This window comes from Pieris rapae, chromosome 1 (genome assembly GCF_905147795.1).
Source record: "Pieris rapae chromosome 1, ilPieRapa1.1, whole genome shotgun sequence".
Lineage (NCBI taxonomy): Eukaryota > Metazoa > Arthropoda > Insecta > Lepidoptera > Pieridae > Pieris > Pieris rapae.
In genome coordinates this window covers 588,752-610,541 of record NC_059509.1, presented here as the reverse complement: position 1 = coordinate 610,541, position 21,790 = coordinate 588,752, and the positions used below count along the sequence as shown (strand labels likewise).

Below are 21,790 nucleotides of genomic sequence, written 5' to 3'. Positions count from 1 at the left end.
GGCTTTGTAAAGTGCGGGCTAGGCACGTTCGACCGCGTGGCCAACACCGCTGATTTTAGCACTTTTATTAACCATTTTTCACCTATTTTAGCACTTTACTTAACCAATTTTCACCGATTTTAGAACTTTTCTTAACGATTTTGTAATTATAACGTGAAAACCGAGTTCACCGATTTACATATTTTCACTTTGAAAATAAATTTTAGGTCGATATAACTTTAAATATACTGATTCGTTTTTAAGTTTGCACTAGCGACTGTGCTAGACGAAAAAACGACGCAACAATGGTCAAGAATTCTGGCGGCTTGCTTTAGCGCGATAAAAAGTTAGTTCCAGTTTCAAACGCTGGGCGCTGGCGGCGGTGTCACGTGGTGGGAAAAGGTCGGTAACTAGCGATTTGGGCGGAAACGGAAGCGATGTACTCTCATAATGGACCTCGGACGTCAAACGGAACACATAATATGGCATTTTATGGTATGTATTTGTATGTAACTGTTTGCGTCTGCTATGGATATGCTTCTCAAAATTACCACAACACATTAGCTTTGGTAAAAGCTTTAGATCATAATTTTTCCCTAGTAGTCATTATTAAAATTACTAGTAATAAAGAATTTAATTTTGAAAAAGGGTAGAAATAAAAAGTCACATTTCTCATAGTAATTATAATTTGAATACATCAAATTTTTTGGTGTAACACGAAAATCGTAAAATTAGCTGATTACCTGCATATGTAGGCCAGCAATATTATTATGCTCTTACAAATACTTGTACATACGGAATGTACTACACTACTACATAGCAATATAATAGAAACATTAATTATCGAATAATATAACAATTAAAAATTAAATTATTAAATCAGTCATTTACAAGCATCTCATATTTTACAATACTATACTATGACTATGCCTAATCTTTTCATATATTTCTTTTTTTTGTATTTTGGATATCGCTTATTGCACGGAGCGCATTTTTTTATCAAACATTGGAGTCGATTGATTGCGATCGATAATCTTCGAGAATAATCGAATTAATTTTGATTATTACATAATTTACCTCTAAATTTATATTCTACACTATTCTAGAAAATGGCGTAGAATTACACAGGCAACACCTGCCATTATATTCAAATAAGTAGTGCTAAAGACATTATAGCATGCCGTATTATAATTAGATATTAAAACGATAATTAAATTGTATTTTTCTTGTGCCTTTCACTTGGAAAAATAAATGGAAATTTTAACTTTACGTAATGAGTTTCATAATTCATTCGAGACACACACAGATCATCTCGTTTACCGAACAGCGTTTCTACACAAATTGCGGTCTCATTTTGCCATTTTGCCGGGAAACGGAAGCGCTGCCACATTATAAATAATTACAAACTAACACAATACTGATATCGATTCAATGAAATGTACATCTAGGGTACCTACTACAATCACAAACATTCAGCTTACGCGACCTATATACAACATTTACATAAAATATAAAAACCGAGCACTTCGTTATCACTCAACGGACTTATATAAACACAATTGACTATGTACAATTGTCATTTTCCAATAAAATTTAATAATGTTTTTATACAGGCGATTTCTGGGCAGTGATAACTGTGAACGTTTGCAAAGAACTGACACTTTTAGTCCCGAAATAATTATAAGCATAAAACTCAATTGGGCTTAGGGAGTAGAACAAAGAATTCACCAAATCTAAATTAAGAAAAATCTACGTTATTTAATACTGTCTGTGTAATAGACAAACGATTTATCTGGAGTAATTTTCCCGCGCTTTTTAGCGTCAATTCGAGTGCCACAGATAATATCGGATGCGAGATTACACAGATGATGTCCCTTGCGTAATTTTTGTACTGGCAATTATTTGTTTGCGAGGGACGTGATGTGTAAATTAATCCTAATTTTGTGATGAGAGTTTAAGAAACCATTTGTCGGTGGTTTTGCCCGTTTCCATTTTGTGAGGGGAAGAGCACACCTTCGTATGTCACACCGTTGAGCTCTATGGATACGACGAGTTTTTGATCACCTGTGCTTGCGTCACCTGGAACAAATTTATCATTATTAGCTTTGGACTTTATACAATTAAATTGACCTGAATTAAATTATCATTATGTAGTATTTGCATAATATGTTGTGGAAAAACTGTAGTGTATTAGTATTTTTTTACAATTTATTAAAAAAAATACTATTGATAAATAATTGGTCTTCTCTCTCTTCTAACTTACCCCGAGTGGAGATCTTGAAGGCGGCGCCGCTGACGCCGTTGTTGAGGCCGGAGTTGCCGTTGAGGTGCGCGATGGGCTTGGTGTCGGGGGGTGAGCGGGGCGCGGGCGAAGGGGGCCGTGGGGTGCGGCGCTTGGCCGGCGGAGGGGGGGAGCGGCAGGCCTCGCGTTTGATGCCGCCGTTACTGGAGTTCGGGCTCTCGCTCAGGTTCAACGCCTCTCTGAAATGCGGAATGCTGCGTAATTGAAGCAATTTAGTAGGATAAGTAAGACGTGATTTTTTTTATTACAATTATTAATTTTATTCTGCGTGATACGATTCTGTATACTCAATTAAGAAAAATAGTTTTATTGTTAGCACAAGCCTAGCTCTGAAATAAATCACTTCCCCTACATACTGGAACGAATCTAACCGTGTTTAATTAGAGAATGTTCCAGCAAAAGTCAACAGATGGCGCAGTACCTACTTTATTTGTAAAACTTAAACTAAATAAAGTTAACAAATATCACAGATAAATTCATGTTTCCAACACAGATAAACACAATTTCTCTATACAAAAGCGCTTTCATAAACAGACTGATAATTTTTATGAAAGGGAAAGGTAGTTCCAAAAAATTACGAATATCACAAACACCAAACCGATTGTGAACAAAGTTAAGACTTATCCAAAAGATAGTACCTAGTCGAAAACATGCAGACATATATCACATCATGGGTCAAATTATTTTCTCTGTCAATAAAAAGCTTAAAAGCCAATAAATATACATACCGTTGCGGTTCGATGTCTGGTTGGGGGCTGTTGTTGTTGTTGTTGTACAGAGACCACAGAGTGAGACGCGACACGTCGATGGCGGACAACGCGTCGCGGGGAGACATCATCGGCGCACCCGGGGGTGATTCAGAACCTAAATTGTACAAATTTCATTATTCGTAACTTATATTACTCCACACGAAACTAATAAACTTGCTAAAAGTATAACAATGGCGCTACAACGTTCTGAGGTGTAGACCAAAGATTTCTGTACCTGTTTTATGATAATTTGTCAATCTTATAGGCAAGTAAAGATCAGACCTTTGAAACACGCCATCAACATTTTGAGTCTAAGGCAAGTCGATTTTCTTACGATGTTTTCCTTTACCGTTCGAGGGAATATTAAATTTACACATGGACTGGAAGTCCATTAATGCACAGCCCCCAGCGAAATAAACACGTGTTACTACTAACCATTTCTGATAAGCTCGCGTTGCTGCTGTATCATCTTCATGTACTCGCGGACTCGGTACTCGATGTCGTGCTGTGAGATGTGAGGGGCGTGTGGAGGCAGAGGGGGCAGACGGGGCACAGTGCCCCCCAGCGACAGGGACAGGGGCTGCATGTGCTGGGACAGCTGCGCGAGGGACGCAGGGACTCCGCGGTTCAGGGGAGGCTGGAAATACTGAATCGTTAGTGTTTTTTTACTCGATTAAATTGTATTCGAAGTTAGCCTATGTAGTAGTTTCATTCTGAATTCGCAATAGGCCTGGAATTATGACTATGAATTATCAAGATGCTTACCATGGAGAGTGCTGCCTGTGCGTCGTACTGTCCTGAGGCACGGCGCCCCTCCCGCTTGTTGCCCTCGATGGCTGCGTCCAGCTCACTGCGGGTTGACAGGTTTTTCTTCTCGCACTCATAGTCGTATAAATACTTCATATATCTGGAAAAATTGGTTTAATTATTAATTTATATTTTCTGTAACGAAGAACACGGAATATTCACTAAGTTTTAAATGCAAGTAAAATAAATAATATATCTTCAGTCTAACTCTAAATTTAAAGACCTCACGTCAAGAGAGTTGACATGCCTATAAATCTTATTTCAAGCCCAATTATAAAACGCCTATCATTCAAAAGTATAACACCGCGGTACACTGTAATCCTATTCAGCAACAAGTCAATTTTATTCAAGCATATTGTCAACTAAACTCCGTCATAAGTCATAAGTGATCGCATATTAAAGTGAAAAGACTTTGAAAAGACCGCGACGTTTAAAAGTCGGCTACCTTTCATGGGCTATCAAATAAGAAATTTGAATGTCAGCAGTCGTCTAGTTTAATACTAAAGATGACAAAATGGCTCCTATTTTATTATTCAATCATAAAGGCCTATTTTTAAATAGAAAAACATTTGTAAAGAATTTCCAAACAATATCAACGGAGCAATCAAATTTTAAATTTCGAATTTGAATGAACGTTCAAAAATTTCGTATCATAGACAAGGCACAGACTAGAATACCTAAGCCCTAATTAGTCTGTGGACAAAGTAATTAGTAATCATGATGCGGCGCTCGCGTCGTGCGTAACGGTGAGTTTTGAATTAGAAATGTACACCTTTATGTTTCCGACAATAGCCGAGGTTAAAGAACTTTAAGATAAATGAGAAAATTATATCTGCTCAGATGAGTTAGAGGTTATTAATTATGAAGTTGTCACATTGTCGCGAGCTCACGTACGCTATTGTGGCTTTGTCTGGCTTTCGTGAGAACAGAATGGATTACAATGAGGCCGGCTCCAATATGGTGCTCCTGAAGTTTGGACCACACCGTTTTGAGGTCACATTTCTTTTGGTTCAAGTTGGACTATTGTTTATATGTGTAGTTAAAAAGGAGTAAATGTTCCGATTTTGGGAATAACTTACTGTGTTCTCAGTGTAAATGCAGCCGAAGTGATAGACGACGGCAGCCGAAGTCCCTTGATGATCTCCTGCCAGAGTTTCTTGTTGATCACCTCCACCAATCCACCACGGGCTATCACCAAGTTGTACAATTCATACAGATCCAACACAGACTTCGCCATTATCGGTAATCTGTTGATGGGTGTTCCTGAAACAAAGATTAAGTTTATTAAAAAGGTGTTAAAACATTTATTCCTAGATAATCGATATAGGATATCTCCATATAGGACATCAAAAAACATTAATATTGATAGCATTAATATATATTGCGGACTTTCCTGTATCATTTCTAAACGTCACTAAACAAACCAGAAGAACAAACCTTTATGACAGATTATATTAAATGTAGCATATTAACAAAATTTAGCTTATTATATTGTTCGAGGTGTCAAAGCTATGATAATCTGTAGAAGCTGATATAAACTGAATCTAGTCTAAATATAAATCAATAAAGTACATCAAACCAAATAAGTTTTACGCGGGCTGTAAAACCTTTTACGCGTGGTAAGAGTCGTAAAGTGACTGCCAGCAACGGATCGCGCCCACCGTGATTTATGTCAGATAGGGCTGTTACTAATATAACCGTTAATGTCCCTTGTATTTCCTTATCCACCTCATACTCAGCTGAAAAACCTTTCTAAAAGCTCACCACATCATATATATACTACATCAAACGTCGTAAAAATCGATTTATTTATTTATTGGTACAACTATGTTTTAGACCTATTGATACAGTAGACTAACCAAGATCCTTATTAAGACAATCTGTCTATAGCTATCTATATATAATAAAAGGAATCATCTCGTTACGAGGCGAGATTGGGCCAAGTATGACTCCAGTTTACGGAAGTCATACCTAAGTTAATTCTGGTTTATGAATCTTACTTATTAAAATTGGTAACCCTAAAAGCCGGACACCGTCTTTATATTGCCGCACTGTGCTAGATTTAGATTTGTAGAGCCAGTGTGACCAGTTAAAATGCATTGCGAATTGTTTCACATTATAAATATTATATGGCATATATAAAGTAAACTGCGCGTCCTTCAAAGAGTAAAAAATTATGCTGTGGTTTTGTTTTGCCAAAATGTTTTTCTTCACTGTTTTCACAGCTATTTCGTAATCTTACAGATAACACATATTATATATAGCATAAAGCAATTATATTAAAGATAAAACCAAAGATGGAATGTAAAATACAAAAATACAAAATTTAACTTTAAATATTGTTTAATGTGATTGTCAGCAGAATAAGATCTTAAAAATGTACTTTTATTATTATTAATTATTAATTAGCATTAAATAGCCAGTAAGCTCGAACTACCACTGTTATCAGCCGAATGCTAGAAAACTGGCAACACTGCATCTAGTGTGGCCCGCGGAAGCGAAACATTATGGCGGATTGTTTGCAAGTGATTTATTGTAATTCGGTGGTAAATGTAATGACGTGACGAAGAATGGCCCACATATCTCCAGTTTTCTTTATTACATGTTTACGTGTTTACTTTACGCAACATTGTACTCAACACTCGATATTGGCTTAGATCTTCCGTCTAGCTATTCATTTCTCTTGCTTTTCTGTTTATTAATCTTTAATTATTATTACAATGGACGTTAAGAATTGTAAATACTATTTATGTGTAGGAAATAAAAAAATATATAAAACATTCAATTGCATACGTAATCTTGATTAAATAAACTTTTATAGCAAATATATTTGTACTTAAATAGCAATCATTATTGTTATTCGATATTTATGACGCAGAAGATAAACCAACAAAAGCAAATTCCCGAATAGTCCATCAATTCAAAGCCCGTAACTGATGAGTACAATTCCAAGTCCCAATTCTGTACCATCACTGTACATAAGCGCTGTAATTAATCTCGGAGGGTGACGTAGCCCCCCCCCCCCTAGCCCCCTCTCTCCCCCTCGCCCGGATAACCGGATGATTAAGTGCAAACGCGAAGACTGATTGACAAATACTCGTTTAGGTATTTACTAATGTTTTGCTCATCAATAAACGTTTGGGTTACTTTTTATCAGTTAAGACCGCGTTAAGCAGGTTAGCGATTACCAGTAATTTCAAATACACAGTATATACAGTGGTACATGGTTGAGAGTGTTAAAGTGAAGACAGAAATGGCAGGATTTAGAGAAGGTCTTTGTCATGAAAATGAGTTAGAAATATAAATGGGTTTACGTGTAAAAGTACCTGAAAAGGTTATTATTATTATATTTAACTTATGAAACTGAATACTTCACTAAATTAAATTCGTTGAATCTTGATTTCAACTAAGCTAAAGAAATACGTGAAACATAATGTTTTTTTATGTATTAAGTAAGACTAATAAAGGTACATGACTTCTTTTATATTTCTGTACATTCATGTCGTACTGAATATGGGCGCGGGCTTTACGCAATATTTATATTCTTGTATAGGTCAGTTAGGTTAGGTAAACTTAAACAGTTATCGTTGTGTTATATCTATAAGCACTAGATACAAAGGAAGAAACGATATTAATCCCTAACCACTTATTACATAATTATAATCTTCATCGAAATGGTTTCTTTGTAAAAGTTATTACATAATAAACCCACCTCTTCCTAACAGCGTGTAACTTGTTATCAAAAGATCCCGTTATCAGAATAACAAGTAACAAGAATTGGACAAAAGCTATTGTTTATGAAAGCAATCACCCCAATAACTATTTCCACTAAACCGCCTTCCCCGCGCCGGCGGAAAACCAGCAATTCGATGCGCGTGCGACCCGCTACATGCGCACGCCATTTGCATTACCCGACCGAGTACGAGGCACCTTAATAAACTCCAAACAGCACAACACAAAACACATCTTAAACCGGACGGTTATACGGTAATTTACGATGTATGTCAAATCGCCGACAGAGCCAATCTAATCGTACCCGATTGTGACAAATTATTGCTTTTCCTACGAAACCTTACGCTAAATTTGTATTTATTTCACTTTATGAACACGTTTGCATATTGGCCTGTAACACTGTTGCATTTCAGTCGATTATTCGCACCTAACCCGGTATTTATTGGCAATCGACGTCACTAAGCGCTAATCTTGACGCGGGCTCTCGTAAATTAGTTCGCCCGTGTTGATAAAGGATTGTGAATAGCCACTAAATAATGTACTAATCACACGCAATTCAAAGTTTCCTGGTATTTCTACATTTGAACAGCGGCCGTGGAATAGTTGTACTGAAAGCGTCCACAGATAATATATGTATCAATTAAACTCGGCCTGTGCGTGCCACGGGGGCGGTTTTGAACGGCATTTAATTCGCATTGACCTATCAAAAGCTGCGTCTACACGGGTGAATATCGATTGAATCGAATCGAGGCATATCGAGCCGTATCAAGACCCTTTTTTCTTGTTGGCCAATGGGAGGGCGCGGTGAACCGAGACCTGACTCTTATTGGCTTGATACGCTTTTGATTGCGCCGCCCATCTCGATCCACGTCGCTATCAATCACAATTACTCGGCTTGCAAGTACAGCATTTGAATGATCGAAACTTCTGTTGCAATTTCGACTCTACAACAATTAATCTCCTGAAATAAACATTCAATTTCTTCTCCTTTAATTATTTAAATTTAAACTATCTAGTAATCGAGTCTATCCGATTAAAAAAATATTTTTAAATAAAGAAGTTACTTTAACTGCATGTTATTAGTATGGCTCATCATTGGTGAAGATAAAAAGTTAAAATACATATTTTAAAGATTATCAAGGTTGCAAATAAACCTCAGTTATATTATATGTGGTAGTAAAAGCGAGGAACCCCTGTTTAGGCAGTCGTTAACAGTTTATGGGCGGAAGAATTTATTGAGACGAACCGCTTTAATTTAGAAATACGATTGGGATAGTGTTAACTTCCACACTTTAATGTTTTCTTTTTAATTTTCAATTATCATTACGTATAAGGATTATGTAGAACAGAACAGAGTTTTTATTCAACCACTAATCTTTATTTGGTGGTTAATTAAATTATAATAACAAGATATGAACCGAAAAGGCGTACGTTAAATTACCTCGGCTTGGTACTAATGTAAGCAATCTCGATTATGATAAAATTACGAAAATATTGTAAATCAACAGAGTTACCATAACTCAACACGTATTTATTGCTTAGTGCAAATTCCAAGAGGCACGGCGCGGGAATGACATAAGGCCGAGGATACAACGATCAATCATGAGGGGCAGTAAAGCTGAGAACAATCCAGCGTAATTCCCTCTCAGAGACATTAAAATGGCGGCCGCCCTATCCGGTGCAACATTGTGTGGAACTGCGCGAACGCACAATAACACTTTCTTATTAGACTCTCAAAACTGACAGTTTTATCGCGCAATTTTAACCGCGCGATTAAAGTCCAGATCTAAACATAACGCGCTGAACAATCCCACCATATTTTGGTACAAATTGAATAAGGCATAAATCAATAGCGAGCCAAATCAAACCGCAGAATACCAGCATTGTATCGCTCGGAATCCAGGGGCCATTCGATGTAATTGGCAATCATTCAAAGAGAGATATTCTCTCGCTCCAACGATCGAGACAAAGGCGGTGCAGTACCTACAGGCGAGCCATTACGGGTCAATACCCATTATTATGCGATATTTTCGCGAGCGCGGCCCTCCGATATCCCTTACGCTCGCATGAGACGGCAAATATCTGTAATTAAAGGTTGTAAAGTTGATTTACAACCGAGGTCCGAGGATCGAGCCGGCCGACCAATGGCGGGGCTCCGAAGAGGTCCCGCAGCCTCGTATCAATTTATTAGAAACGAATGAAAATCGCCGCTGCGGTGGCTTCGGTGCGCGATAATACGCAGTCTGCGGTCACGAATCCCATCCAAAGCTGAAGATAGTGGTGGATCGTATCGAGCGCTGTAGCGTTGTTTACGATCACCGCGATGGTAACACCAGCAATAAAATTGCAACAATGGAACTGTCGGATGCGGCTGAAAGGCTACGCAACTATGGCCGGATCATTGCGATGAATGCAACAATGGAGCCCTACGACCGATGGTGGCAACTATCGTCAATAAACGTAATACAAAGTTCCAGCGCAAGACATTCAAATGTCGCGAGCGAAATTAAAAGAGCCCACGAGGTACCACAGATTCTGGGATGATTGTTCGAGTCTTCCTAATAAAAACAAATCATTGGCAATGTATAAAAGCGATGTGATATAGAACACAATGCTCGGACGTCAGATGCAAATGAAGCTTCAGATTTATTTAGCAATAATTCTTAGCAATGTTAAACCATAATAAGTATTGTTTCATTTCTCGCACTAACCGGAGAATTCGTCCCTTTCTCGCATTTAATATCTGGAAAGTAATTATTAGCATTTGTTTCCAAATGGTTGTATCGTATCGGTTGAGATGTATGTAATTTATTATTAACGTAGTCATGTTTGTGCTTTTTATGGTTGTGGGGAAAATTGACCGTCAAAACAAGTTTGTTGCTTACAATGTTTCTTCCTCTGTAATTAGCTTCTAGAAATCAATTTGTCTACTGGTTTTAATTAATTTTACTGACTCACCGTCGCCCATTGCGCCTCGAATTTGCATCGATCCACTGTCTATCGGAATCTCTATTTAAGTTGTTATAAGTAAAACCCATTTCCACAGCCTATATTTATTTTAACAGCCATCGTTTTGTCGCTCTCAGGAATCGTAAAATATTATCGGAAACCCTTAATTTTCTATATCATTTCTTTTGTTGCGGTTACAATGTTGCTAATCGTTGTCTTACAATGTTAAAAGACATAAAATGATAGACGCAGTAAAATGAAATATGACTTATCAAATAACAACCCCTTTCACAATAAAAACTAAACAGAATCGTGAATATAAACGCGTAGTTTAAGACGTGGCACAATAAGCATTGGTCACGCATGCTAAAAATGATCTTAACACATGTGCGATAGAGGTTAAAATGGCATATTTAACACGTTAGTAGCTAGATCATTGTACGACGAAGGTGTCGAGATAACGACTGCCACTGTGTTTAAGGTCTCCCGTCAAGGGGTATTTGAATGACAATCTAAATTACAATACTGTACGGCGTCCCGGTCGTGACGAAGCAGAATCCGGAGTAGGGATATTAGGAAATTGTTTGTGATAGTTCTATCTACGGAGATTATTTAATTGTCTTTAATAAATTTTATTAAATATAACATTCATTTGTGGTAACATATAATATATTAACAGATATTTAATACAAGAAAATTCTCTACAGAATTGGAAGATGAGAGATTAAGATTTCATAGCGTTAATATAGTTTGGGTTTGTCCTGATATGAGCTTTAAAATGTAGAATTTTTTTTAATCGTCATGTTTACTTCCGTCGAGACGAAATCGATAAAAAACCAGATTCAATTAAATAAAACACGAGACAAACACACGGAGGATATAAAATAATCCGTGGCAGACACAAAAAACGCACAATAGAGTCAAAGGGCATTGACAATGCCTCTCAAATGATGCACAATGCTACATTAGCATAAATGGGTTGAAGTGACAGGCGCACAGAAACTTAAGGGTCAATTGAATACGTGTACTTTCTACCGTTTGCTATTTAAAAGGCTTTTAAGTTTTTTCTATGTGTAATTCGGATGCGTTGATATTTCTGTGTAAATGTTACAAATGTGTGTGGTCGTGTGGCAGACGCATTTCATGCCTCATTGATTTTTTTAAGTAAAGTTTGTTACAATCAAAGTGAAACTAATATTGTTTCGCAATATGTAGCAACAGCTTAGGCATTTCATGGCGTTTTTAAGGTGTAATATGTCACTATATTAAATTTAACGCTTTGAATGCTGACTTGGCTACAAAAATAGAAATCAATTACTTTTGATTACTTTCTCGTCACTGACGATATTGTCACTGAGTTAAATTAGAATTGTCATGGCCTAAAGTTTTGTATTGAAAATTGTTCCTATAACGTTTTTAACGTAACAATTACATTACAATAATTGTCACCGCCTGAGTGCTAGTAACGTAACCATAGTGGATTACGAGACAAAAAATTTTGATTAAAACCGATAAAAATCATTTAAAGGTAATACTTATCAATGTATTAATATCGTGCTTCCTGCCCGCCGCGCCCACACCAGATAGGCCCTTATTGTGAAATAGGCTTTAATATAATAACTTTTAAAGAAACATTCACAGTGTTTGTTTGGAGGATTTATTTATTAAAATATTTTAACAAAGCTCTTTTGCTTTCTTGGTTTAGCAATACAGTGGAAATGGATTCTAACGAGAGATACTAAGAAGCACAAAGTGTTCAAAACTTAAAGACTTTTACGTGAATTTAAGGGTCTTTTGTGGGCTAATACTGTGTTTAGGAAGCTGGCTAAAGCTTTAGAAAACCTTAAATAAATTTGTTTTATTTACTTTATTATAGGATCCGCCCAAAACGTAGGGCGGATTCAATTTCCCGAGCGCCGCCCACTGTCCTACATTTCTGTATAAAGAGAATTTTATATTGTTCAAATTGAGTCTCATCGTAATGTTTAAAAGGAAACGTAAATTGTATCAATATCCTTTCACTGTTTCTTTTATAACACAAAGCTATGAATTAAGAAAGAAATAGACTTATTTCAATATTTATAAGAGTTCTTTTCTTAACGGTGACAATTTTTTCTAGTATTATTAATTTTAATATAATAGTTTATAAAGCCTTCTTTTTTTTTTTTTTTTATAGAACAGGGGGCAAACGGGCAGGAGGCTCACCTGATGTTAAGTGATACCGCCGCCCATGGGCCGAAGGTTATAAATACGTGGTATACAGGTGACATCCGTGAGAAAGACACATAATTGCACATTGCGGATATGTTGGTGTACTAACGATAAGACATTTCCGTCGCCCACTTAGATACCAAATACGGTATTACAAACATCACTTCAAATTAATACAATGGAGCTGAAAATGTTTACTTCAGTATACAAAATTAATTTTAATATTTTAATGTGAATTCTAGGATCGCAATTAAATTCAATATAAGTATGATACATTTTGCTAGATATTCTGTGTGTCTTAAGTACAAATACAAGCCAAGTAGTTTAAAAAAGATGCTATTCAAGGCCCGTTGCACTCTCTCTCTCTTATAACTAATCCATGACGTTCGAGGCGAGAATTTGAGAAAGAGATTTTTGTCAAATATAACATTCAGGACATTTCTTCTTGAATAAACCTTACTAAGATTTTAATAGATATAAGAGTTCGTTAGAGACAATCAAAAATAAATATTAGGAAGTACTGTCAACGGCATTATAAATAATCGTTTGGCCAGCTCGTTAGCTAGCCGAGGGCAGTGGGGGGAGAGGTAATTTAGCTCATCCATCACCTTCCGACCTGGATACCGCTTTCAATCAGGCAAAGCGTTTTATGTTATTATTGTTTATAACTCTTTTCATCTTTCACTAAATGTTTAAGTTGCGAGCATACCTTTGGCTATTGGTTTTTTTAATTTAGAAATAGTAATAGCTAGTTTCCATAGGATGATTATAACAAATGTTATATATCAAATATACATAATGATACAAAGGGACATATCTTTTGTTCAACGTTAAATATCACTTAGTAAGAAAAAAATATGGAAATTTAATTGTGTACCTATATAGTAGTGTTATTAAATTTTTCGAAAATAACCCAAAAATATTTACTATTTTAATATTTGAAAAATATATGTTAATTCGCAAAAATAATATATGCAATGGCAATTATATCTCAGATTCAAATCCTTTAACCAGAACGAATAAGATCCTATGGTCATCTGTCAGTGGTGGAATGTCAAGGAACAATCTGTACCTGAATCGCGAATAACAGCGTAACGCGTGAGCACGTCCGATTACTTTTCGCTTCTAAATAGAACGTGGTGACGGATCGCTGAGCTAATTACCACCTAACGAGCGATCTGTGACATCTCCTCACCGATCTTGATGTCCGCCACTCGACGAGCGATGTCTTTTATTTCATAACTATTCTCAGCGTAGGAAATGGAGACGCGTCAATCGTCCAAAAAATGAAGGGAACAATGGTTTCCGTGGGCGAACTATCTTCGGATTGGATCGATTACACTTTAAAAATATAAATATCGCATTTAACCTCACTATTCGTGACATTACGCGGGATAAATCGGTTATTTTTTTAGTACTTTATTTATACATATTATATTTATATATATGAAGTGAGGTCGCAGGTTCAATCTATCTGTGCGCATTTAACATTCGCTCAAACCTGATCACCTACTAGATTGACAAATTATAAAACAGATACAGAAATCTGAGGCCTAGCCTTAAAATGGTTGTAGGGCTATTTGTTTTTAATTTTCGTCGTGTATTGATAAAAAATGTTATAGAAACATGTGTTAACAAAAAACATAGGAAATGAAAATGAAAAATGCGATTAACGAGTTGTTGGCACTTGCCGAGATGCGATCGAGATGATTTATTTTTAAACCACCTTATTGTCTTGACTTTCAGACAAATTTCACAATGATTTATTATTTATAATAAATAATCATAAAGGTACTCATAGAAAAGGTACTAAAACAAACTAATTTCGTATGGAAGAGTTTCATTGCATCGTGTATACAAACAAACCATTGACTATTTTTTTAATCTCACTCCATGGTCCATTATAATCTCCGTATGAACAGAGGTGCGAAACGGGACAACTTTAATTCATTCATACATATTTTAATGTCTGATCTCTCTTATTTATTCGTATAATTTTATAAGACCCCGCGGCGAGACAGCCACAACAATAAAATATATGTCCGTTGAATAAATTCGATTCATAACGAGTATTATTGACGGAACGTTCTTGATAAGTTTTATATCGATAATATTAAAACATGCTCCATTTCTGATTACTATTCTGGTTCTGGTTGGGAAACCAAAGAATATATATATTTTATAATCATTTTATATTAATAACAATTAATATAAAATGATTATATATATTAATTGATTATTGATATTTGAAATTCGAATTTAAATTTTTATTTGATTTTCGAAACACTTTTATTTTTAACCGACAAATGACATAGATACAGATTACATAGAACACAGATAATACAAAATTAAATTATTGTTCCAAAACAATGATATAAAGGTGAGAAGAGAACAATAAACCTCTTGATTTATTTCATTGAAATAATTTATGGAGTAACAAATTGGACTTATGACGGCTCGCCTTATCGATTTACGATTAAATCGCTACATTGAATTATTGCTCTTGTATTTCGAATTAGTCCTCTATTAACGAAACATGTACTTAGAATTGGATAATTTAATTCAAAACAGATAAGAAACCACGATTCCGCCAAACGCATTAACCAGACATCCCTATTCAAATGGAATTCGATACCAGATAATTCATCGATCGTAAATCGGGTGAGGCAATAACTCGCGCGGCTTAATTACGAATAAATAAATAATTGAATGAGGGCCGTGGGCTTAATCGGACGCGTTCATTGTCAGGTGCTAACAAGACAAGGTTTTAAACTTTTAATACCACCGGGATGTTTCGACAATTAACTAAATGAAACATATGAGTGTATTCAAGCTCAAGTCTAGGCAAGCAATGGATTTTATTTATTGTAAAGAATAGGCGGTGCTGGCAGAAGTCTAAGAGACCTAAAAAAATCGTAACGCCATTGATTTTTGAAGTAAAACAACGCAGAAATTAATTATTTCATAGAACAGAAACAAAGGTCTATTGTTAGTCAAAAGCTCACTATAAATCAAAAGTTCACAAATTGGAAACAACAGATATTAAATAACGAATCTAAAGTCGTAAAAATATGATTTGGTGTGGTTTTAATCCCGCCTCAGTTTACGACGATATAAAATGTGATTAATAACTGCGGTGCATTTGATTCCTGGGAAGGTCACAATGTTGCAATGACCTAAATATGGCGGAATCTAACCTTAGATTCGTAGATGAAAACGTCCATCGAACTAACTGCAAAATCGAAATGGAGTGTGTCTCTTCAAAATATAATATGGTATATACTTAACTAATATAAAAATAAATAAATCAGTGGCGATATAAACATTTTCGGCCTTAAATTTCTGTATATATGATCATTTGTCAATCTACTAGGCAAGTAGTTCATCAGCCTCCTGTGCCACATTTAGTCTGTTTGCGTCTAAGAGAAGGCGGTTTCCTCACTTTGTTTTACTTCACCGGTCAAGCTAATGTTAAATGCGCCCTTAAACAGAAAGTCCATTGATCCATAGCCGGGAAACGCACCTACGACCTCAGGGATGAGATTCGCAAGATGAAACCACTAGGCCAACGCTGCTCAGAAAAGTAATACTAATAATTCTAAAAACTTGTTTTAAAACTTCTTGACGTATTACGCCGGATACATCTGGTTTAATTAATATAACATCAAATGGTTGCTTTTTACTAAAGTTTATTAAGAGAAACGAATCAATACCACTAATGATTAAAGCAAGTATTATTTTTTAATTAAAGAAAAATTCACTGCGAAGTTTATTACAAACGTGGAAACTGTCAATCAAAACGTCAAGTTTGGCGGCCTGTGTTTGCATTCTTCTTTCTGCATGTGATATGTCGCGACAAATGTCAAAATCGTCTGTCACATTCAGACTTGTTTTATTTTTAATGCGCTTTGATTTGGCCGATAGAAAGTAGCGGGGAGATCTACACAGCAGAAGTATATTTTATATAAGGAACCACATCAAATGTGGTTATTTTGCAAGTTTTTTGCAGAGGAAAAGAATTGATTAGGTTTTGATCCACCAAGAATAGTTATTTCTTTTTCCATTTTCGACCATCTGAGATTACAGACCAGCTTAACCCAAATATTGATAAAAGTGTGACAATAACTAATCGGCGGATAGTAATAGCTATCTATCGATACAAGCTATCCATGGTAGCTCAGATCGGTGTATTTGAATAGAGTTTGTTTGAAAATGACAGTTCAGTTGTTACAATATCCTATCTTAAGATTATAACTTACACTAGTTTTTAAAATAATAAAAAAGCTATTTGATATGTTTAAAACAAAGACATATATATTTCAATATGTATTTGTACGGTTTTATTTACTTTATTTGGTTTATATTGATTATCAAATATGAGTGTAAAGAGCGAAGACATTGCATTTTATCCGTCACCAAAAATTGATTGTCTTCGTAGGGTTTGGTTATTGGGATGCAGATCAACTGTCACGGTCAGATCTCAGATTGTTTTCAAACTGAGATTGTGGATTAATTATTTGGTTCGGGTGTTAGAGGTCTTGTATAAATTATGTAAATTTAAATAAGAACTTAGAGTAGACCCTAACTATCAATAAATGGCGCTGTAACATTACTCGTCTGACTAGGCAATGTGATCGTCCGCATCTAGTTGATCACTGAGATTCAGTCTGGACAGCTGATTTCCGTTCACGTGAAATCGCAATTTGATACAGTGATATTTTTAATTTCATTAGCAAACTCTGCAGCATTGCCAAACGGATTTTTTAATACACTGAATATCTATATAATATATAATTTCTTATGAACTAAAACTTTTAAAATAAAATCATAAATTATTGAAGTAAAATTTAAATAACATTACATTTTTACACCTTTTACCGTTTTAGGTAAAACACATTTCTCTACACTTTCTAAAATAATGAATACATGCAATATTGAAGTGTTTATAACATTGTATGTTTAAGTAACGGCTAATTGGCTATATACATTACCCAGTAAGTATATGAATTAGCCATGTAAGAAAGCTAATAATGACATAATTGCAAGCGAGATTTCTACATTTAAAATAAAGGGTTTAAGAACTGTGATATAATTGTTAAATCCTAGCTGGAACTGTAAGGAAATTCTACTTGTCTTTTAATTGGCTGATCATAGTAATTCCCTGTTATATTTCTACAGTTTTTCTTAAATTCTAAATCCACAAGAGGGTTTGCTTTACCTCGCATCGAAATTTAGATAATTTTGTTCAGTAAAACGATCTAAGAACAGTTATAGTACGGCGTGAAATGGCGGGTTGAAACCAACGTATAAATACGATTCCTTCAATGAATTTGGCTTGAATCGCCGGCGCCGCGCTCCATTGACCATCACGCAACTTTGATACGCAATCTGAATCGAAATCCGATATATCGCAAAATGCGACGATATTTTAGTCCGTCCGTCATTCGGACAGTTCACAGAAACAGCAAGATTAATTGTATTTCGGTTGAGTCATCAAAATAATTAGAATGACGCTATTTTCGTTTGTGATGCTAATTTGACAGACGTCGCGGGAGATTCGTGCCTTTTTGTTTGCCGGCTGATACTTTGATTGCATCTTTGTTTTTTGTTCCGATCTAACACGCGACGAAACAGATGTCGCCTACGCGGAGGTCGACTATCTGATCCGATTATAATCATTCATCACGATCGATCGATTGCGATTGAATGAATCAACGAGTATGAGACCTAAAAAGAATATTGAATAGGTTCTTTAAAAATAAACAAACAAAAAGACAGAATTTTGCGTTGTAAACAGGTGGCGAGAGGCGATTGATTGAGACATATATTTTGGCATGGCCAGGCAGAAAAACAAGAATCGTCCTACTTAGTTATTCGTAGTATAATCAAATACTATTTTAAACCCCGCTAACTAATATTGACGCACTAGTGTACACACTTTTACGAGAGAAGAGAAGTTTGCAATTATCAAATAATAGTAAGAGATGTTATGTTTTCCAAACAAAAAAGCTAGACAAAACCCGAGCGAACATTAATTAAGCCGCTGGCAGTGCTCCAATGATATGACACGAACGTTATTGCGATGAATAAGATTTAAGGAATCATAACTGGTTTGGTGGAAATATTTGATAGTCGCTTCTGAGAACACTTAATATGTGTGTTAACTTTGGCCGCAATAATAATTTGATTAATTGTCATTGGCGCTGAACAAATGTGGTGTCTATGATCAAAGCGATGTGTAAATCAAGGCGAAACAATAAAATGTACATCTAGTAACAATGCTAATTCCGTGATGTAGTTATCGTAAATTTAGTTCACTTAGATCTCAATGGTTCATTGTGCGTGTCAAGTGAAAATTATTGCTTGATATGAAGACGAATGAATAAACTTTTTTTTATGTAAATGTACATCATATTAATAAAAAAAAGTTTACCTTTACCCACAATGAAACCAAGAATGCGTTCATATAGATAGGATAGGTTTGTATAAAAGTTTTGTTTATGTATTATTTATACAATTTGAAAGTTCCTGAAATATATGACTTTTTTACACAGACGAGATTGTTATATAAAACATTTGACCAAAAAACATAACATGACGTAAACGAATGGATTGTTTTAAATTTGAAAATAAATATTGATTTATATAATCACAAAATATCTTAACAATGATCACGGATTGGAGTCACGCCAAACACATTTGTGGCCAATAATAAATAGCCTTCATTTTATTAAAATTAGAATTAATTATTTTATGAATTTTTCAAACGGTAAACGTTTAATTTATTTTCTGAATACGTCATCAGAACTATTTAGACATTCTTTTAATTTGGTATTAAAACAGAACATTTCTCTAGTCAATAGATGGAGAGAGAGAGGTATATTGTTTTGGTTTCAATAACTGCATATCACAGCTTTGGCTAGACGTAGACAAATAACGAAAAAGCTATTGCTAAGAACAGTTTATTATAAATATACTAAACTATAAAAATTATCTACAACTCTAATACATAACTCTACAACTCCATAGAGAGAGCAGAGAACAGTGTCAGCGTAATCATGAAACACAGAAATCTTTAGTCTGTCTTTTTAAATACCCGCCTCATATGAATTGTTTTAGGTATAAGCTAAAAGCTTCAAAAACCTAACATGACTGTATTTTAGACTATAAATAGGTTAGTTTATTTCATTGAAATTTACGATTACACATCGATTTTGCTACTTGGTTATAAAACACACCCACATAAGATATACAATAATGTTTAAAACAAACACGTCAAATTGTTTTGAATTGCGTGTTTATAATGAAAATTATCTCGAAATAGAAATATATGATACAATTTATTTTTGTTACTTTAAAAATAATAATAACTAAAAACTAGTTTTAAGATCCGGTAATAAATTGTGCTCACGGTATTCGATTTTTGTCTCCGAGAGTCATGGTTAATGCCCAGCTGATGGAGTTTGGGACTACGAGTTGACTCCCGGCAAAATCCCTTCAAGTAAACCAATTTTAAATGGCGCCGAATAAGTTATAAGAAATAAGTTATTGCAAGTTCTCTGTACATCGAGAACAAACAACGTCTATGGTGAGAGAAGGTTGTGGTATTTGCTATCGCGGCTAATAATTAGACTAACAATCAGGTATTAGGTAGCCTAACGTAAACCAACATAAAAAGTAAGTTAAAAACTATTTTTATATGCATTTTTCGCGTTCCTAAACAGCTATTGTTACATTTATACAAACCACAGCGGGTTTTTTATTTTATTATATTATTCTGTAAAATAAATAACTTTAAAAAACGTGTGATCTAAGTAACAGTAACAAATAGCGAAACTGCAAATAAATTCACGAACACAGTTTTAATGTTAAAATAGCAATGTCGAAATATAATACTTATATTAAGTTCAACTATTACTTGAGAGCAATTTAAAACATGCGAAACATAGCGAATCGTAATTTTATGCCAACATAGTTGTGAGCATCAATTATAATTAATAACGATAACCTTCCACAACTGTAACACGTCTTCCGCAGAGACAAAGAGATTTTCATTGACATTCCCATGCGTCTTCCGCTTAGATAAGTCATGGAATTATATTTTCCATTTTCGTAATAAATCATTTTGAGTATGCATTAATAAGTAAGATTCCGTAAAAAAAAATCCAGCTCTTTCAAAAAGAACTTTATAATATCATTTTTAAAACAAATATAAAAACATTAAGTAATTATAAGATGGATAAAGACCTACAGCAGCTGAAAGCCAGCAGTCAGTGGGAGGTAGCACAAGACAAGGTAGGTTGATATATTTTTTAATGTACTAAATATTTTGTAAAACCCTCGATCACGGTACATCGTTAAAATCAAAACATACGGAGCTGTTATATGAACGTGAAAGAAATATTGAATTAAGTCGAGTTTCATAGAATCGGGAACAGATCGATCGTGATGGCTGTGCAATTTGCCCGCTACTTCGCAACTCGGTTCGGGGAAGCCACTCTGGGCGTCACGCGGCGCCTGCACACCACAGCATAGGGCCGGCTTGTCTGCTATTTTTCACGCATGCTATTTTCTGACATTTGTGTTCCGTAAACCAATGTATTTTGTCTCTATCTTTAATTTATAAACGAACTACATATTGTATATTTATCAAATATCTAAAAAAATATAAGAAACATTAAATCTTAAAAAGATAGGTCTCGCTACTTAATTCATAACTATATAAATAGCAGTGATTGCGAATTTTCACTGCGAAATCACAGTGAAATGCATGAGAAATGAAACGAACGAAATGTTTCATTTCCATCTCTGATTGCTATGTAATTTATTGGTTATTTCAAAGTAATTGCACACTCAGCGCTAAATATTTCCAATACTTGGCCATGTTCGCGTGCGCTCCGCTATTTGCCATTATGTATATTGTCGCAATGAATTTTATGATTATCAAATAAAGTTAATAATAAATACAGATTCTCATGACGTATTTTCATTCCGTATCCATGATTCGTCCTGACCGTATTGTTAGGAAAAACTGTCAACTTTGAACGAATCAAAACATTTT

The 21,790-nt window shown here is 35.1% G+C and overlaps 1 protein-coding gene across 5 annotated transcripts in view; it reads right to left on the bottom strand.

Moving 5' to 3' along the window:
• Positions 1 to 647: 647 nt before the first annotated feature.
• The window catches only part of LOC110995781 (protein dead ringer), a 105,865-nt gene continuing 84,722 nt past the window's right edge, over positions 648 to 21,790 (bottom strand). For 2 of the 5 annotated variants that reach the window (XM_045634777.1, XM_045634788.1), the window contains exons 5-10: positions 4,917 to 5,100; positions 3,796 to 3,937; positions 3,466 to 3,676; positions 3,010 to 3,145; positions 2,243 to 2,475; positions 648 to 2,058 (exon numbers count right to left, since the gene is read on the bottom strand). In XM_045634777.1, coding sequence (XP_045490733.1) covers positions 1,934 to 2,058; positions 2,243 to 2,475; positions 3,010 to 3,145; positions 3,466 to 3,676; positions 3,796 to 3,937; positions 4,917 to 5,100 — 1,031 coding nt within the window. In that variant the 3' untranslated portion in view covers positions 648 to 1,933. The remainder of the gene's footprint in view (positions 2,059 to 2,242; positions 2,476 to 3,009; positions 3,146 to 3,465; positions 3,677 to 3,795; positions 3,938 to 4,916; positions 5,101 to 21,790) is intronic. The other 3 variants (XM_045634796.1, XM_045634783.1, XM_022263100.2) reach the window with 3 other exon arrangements.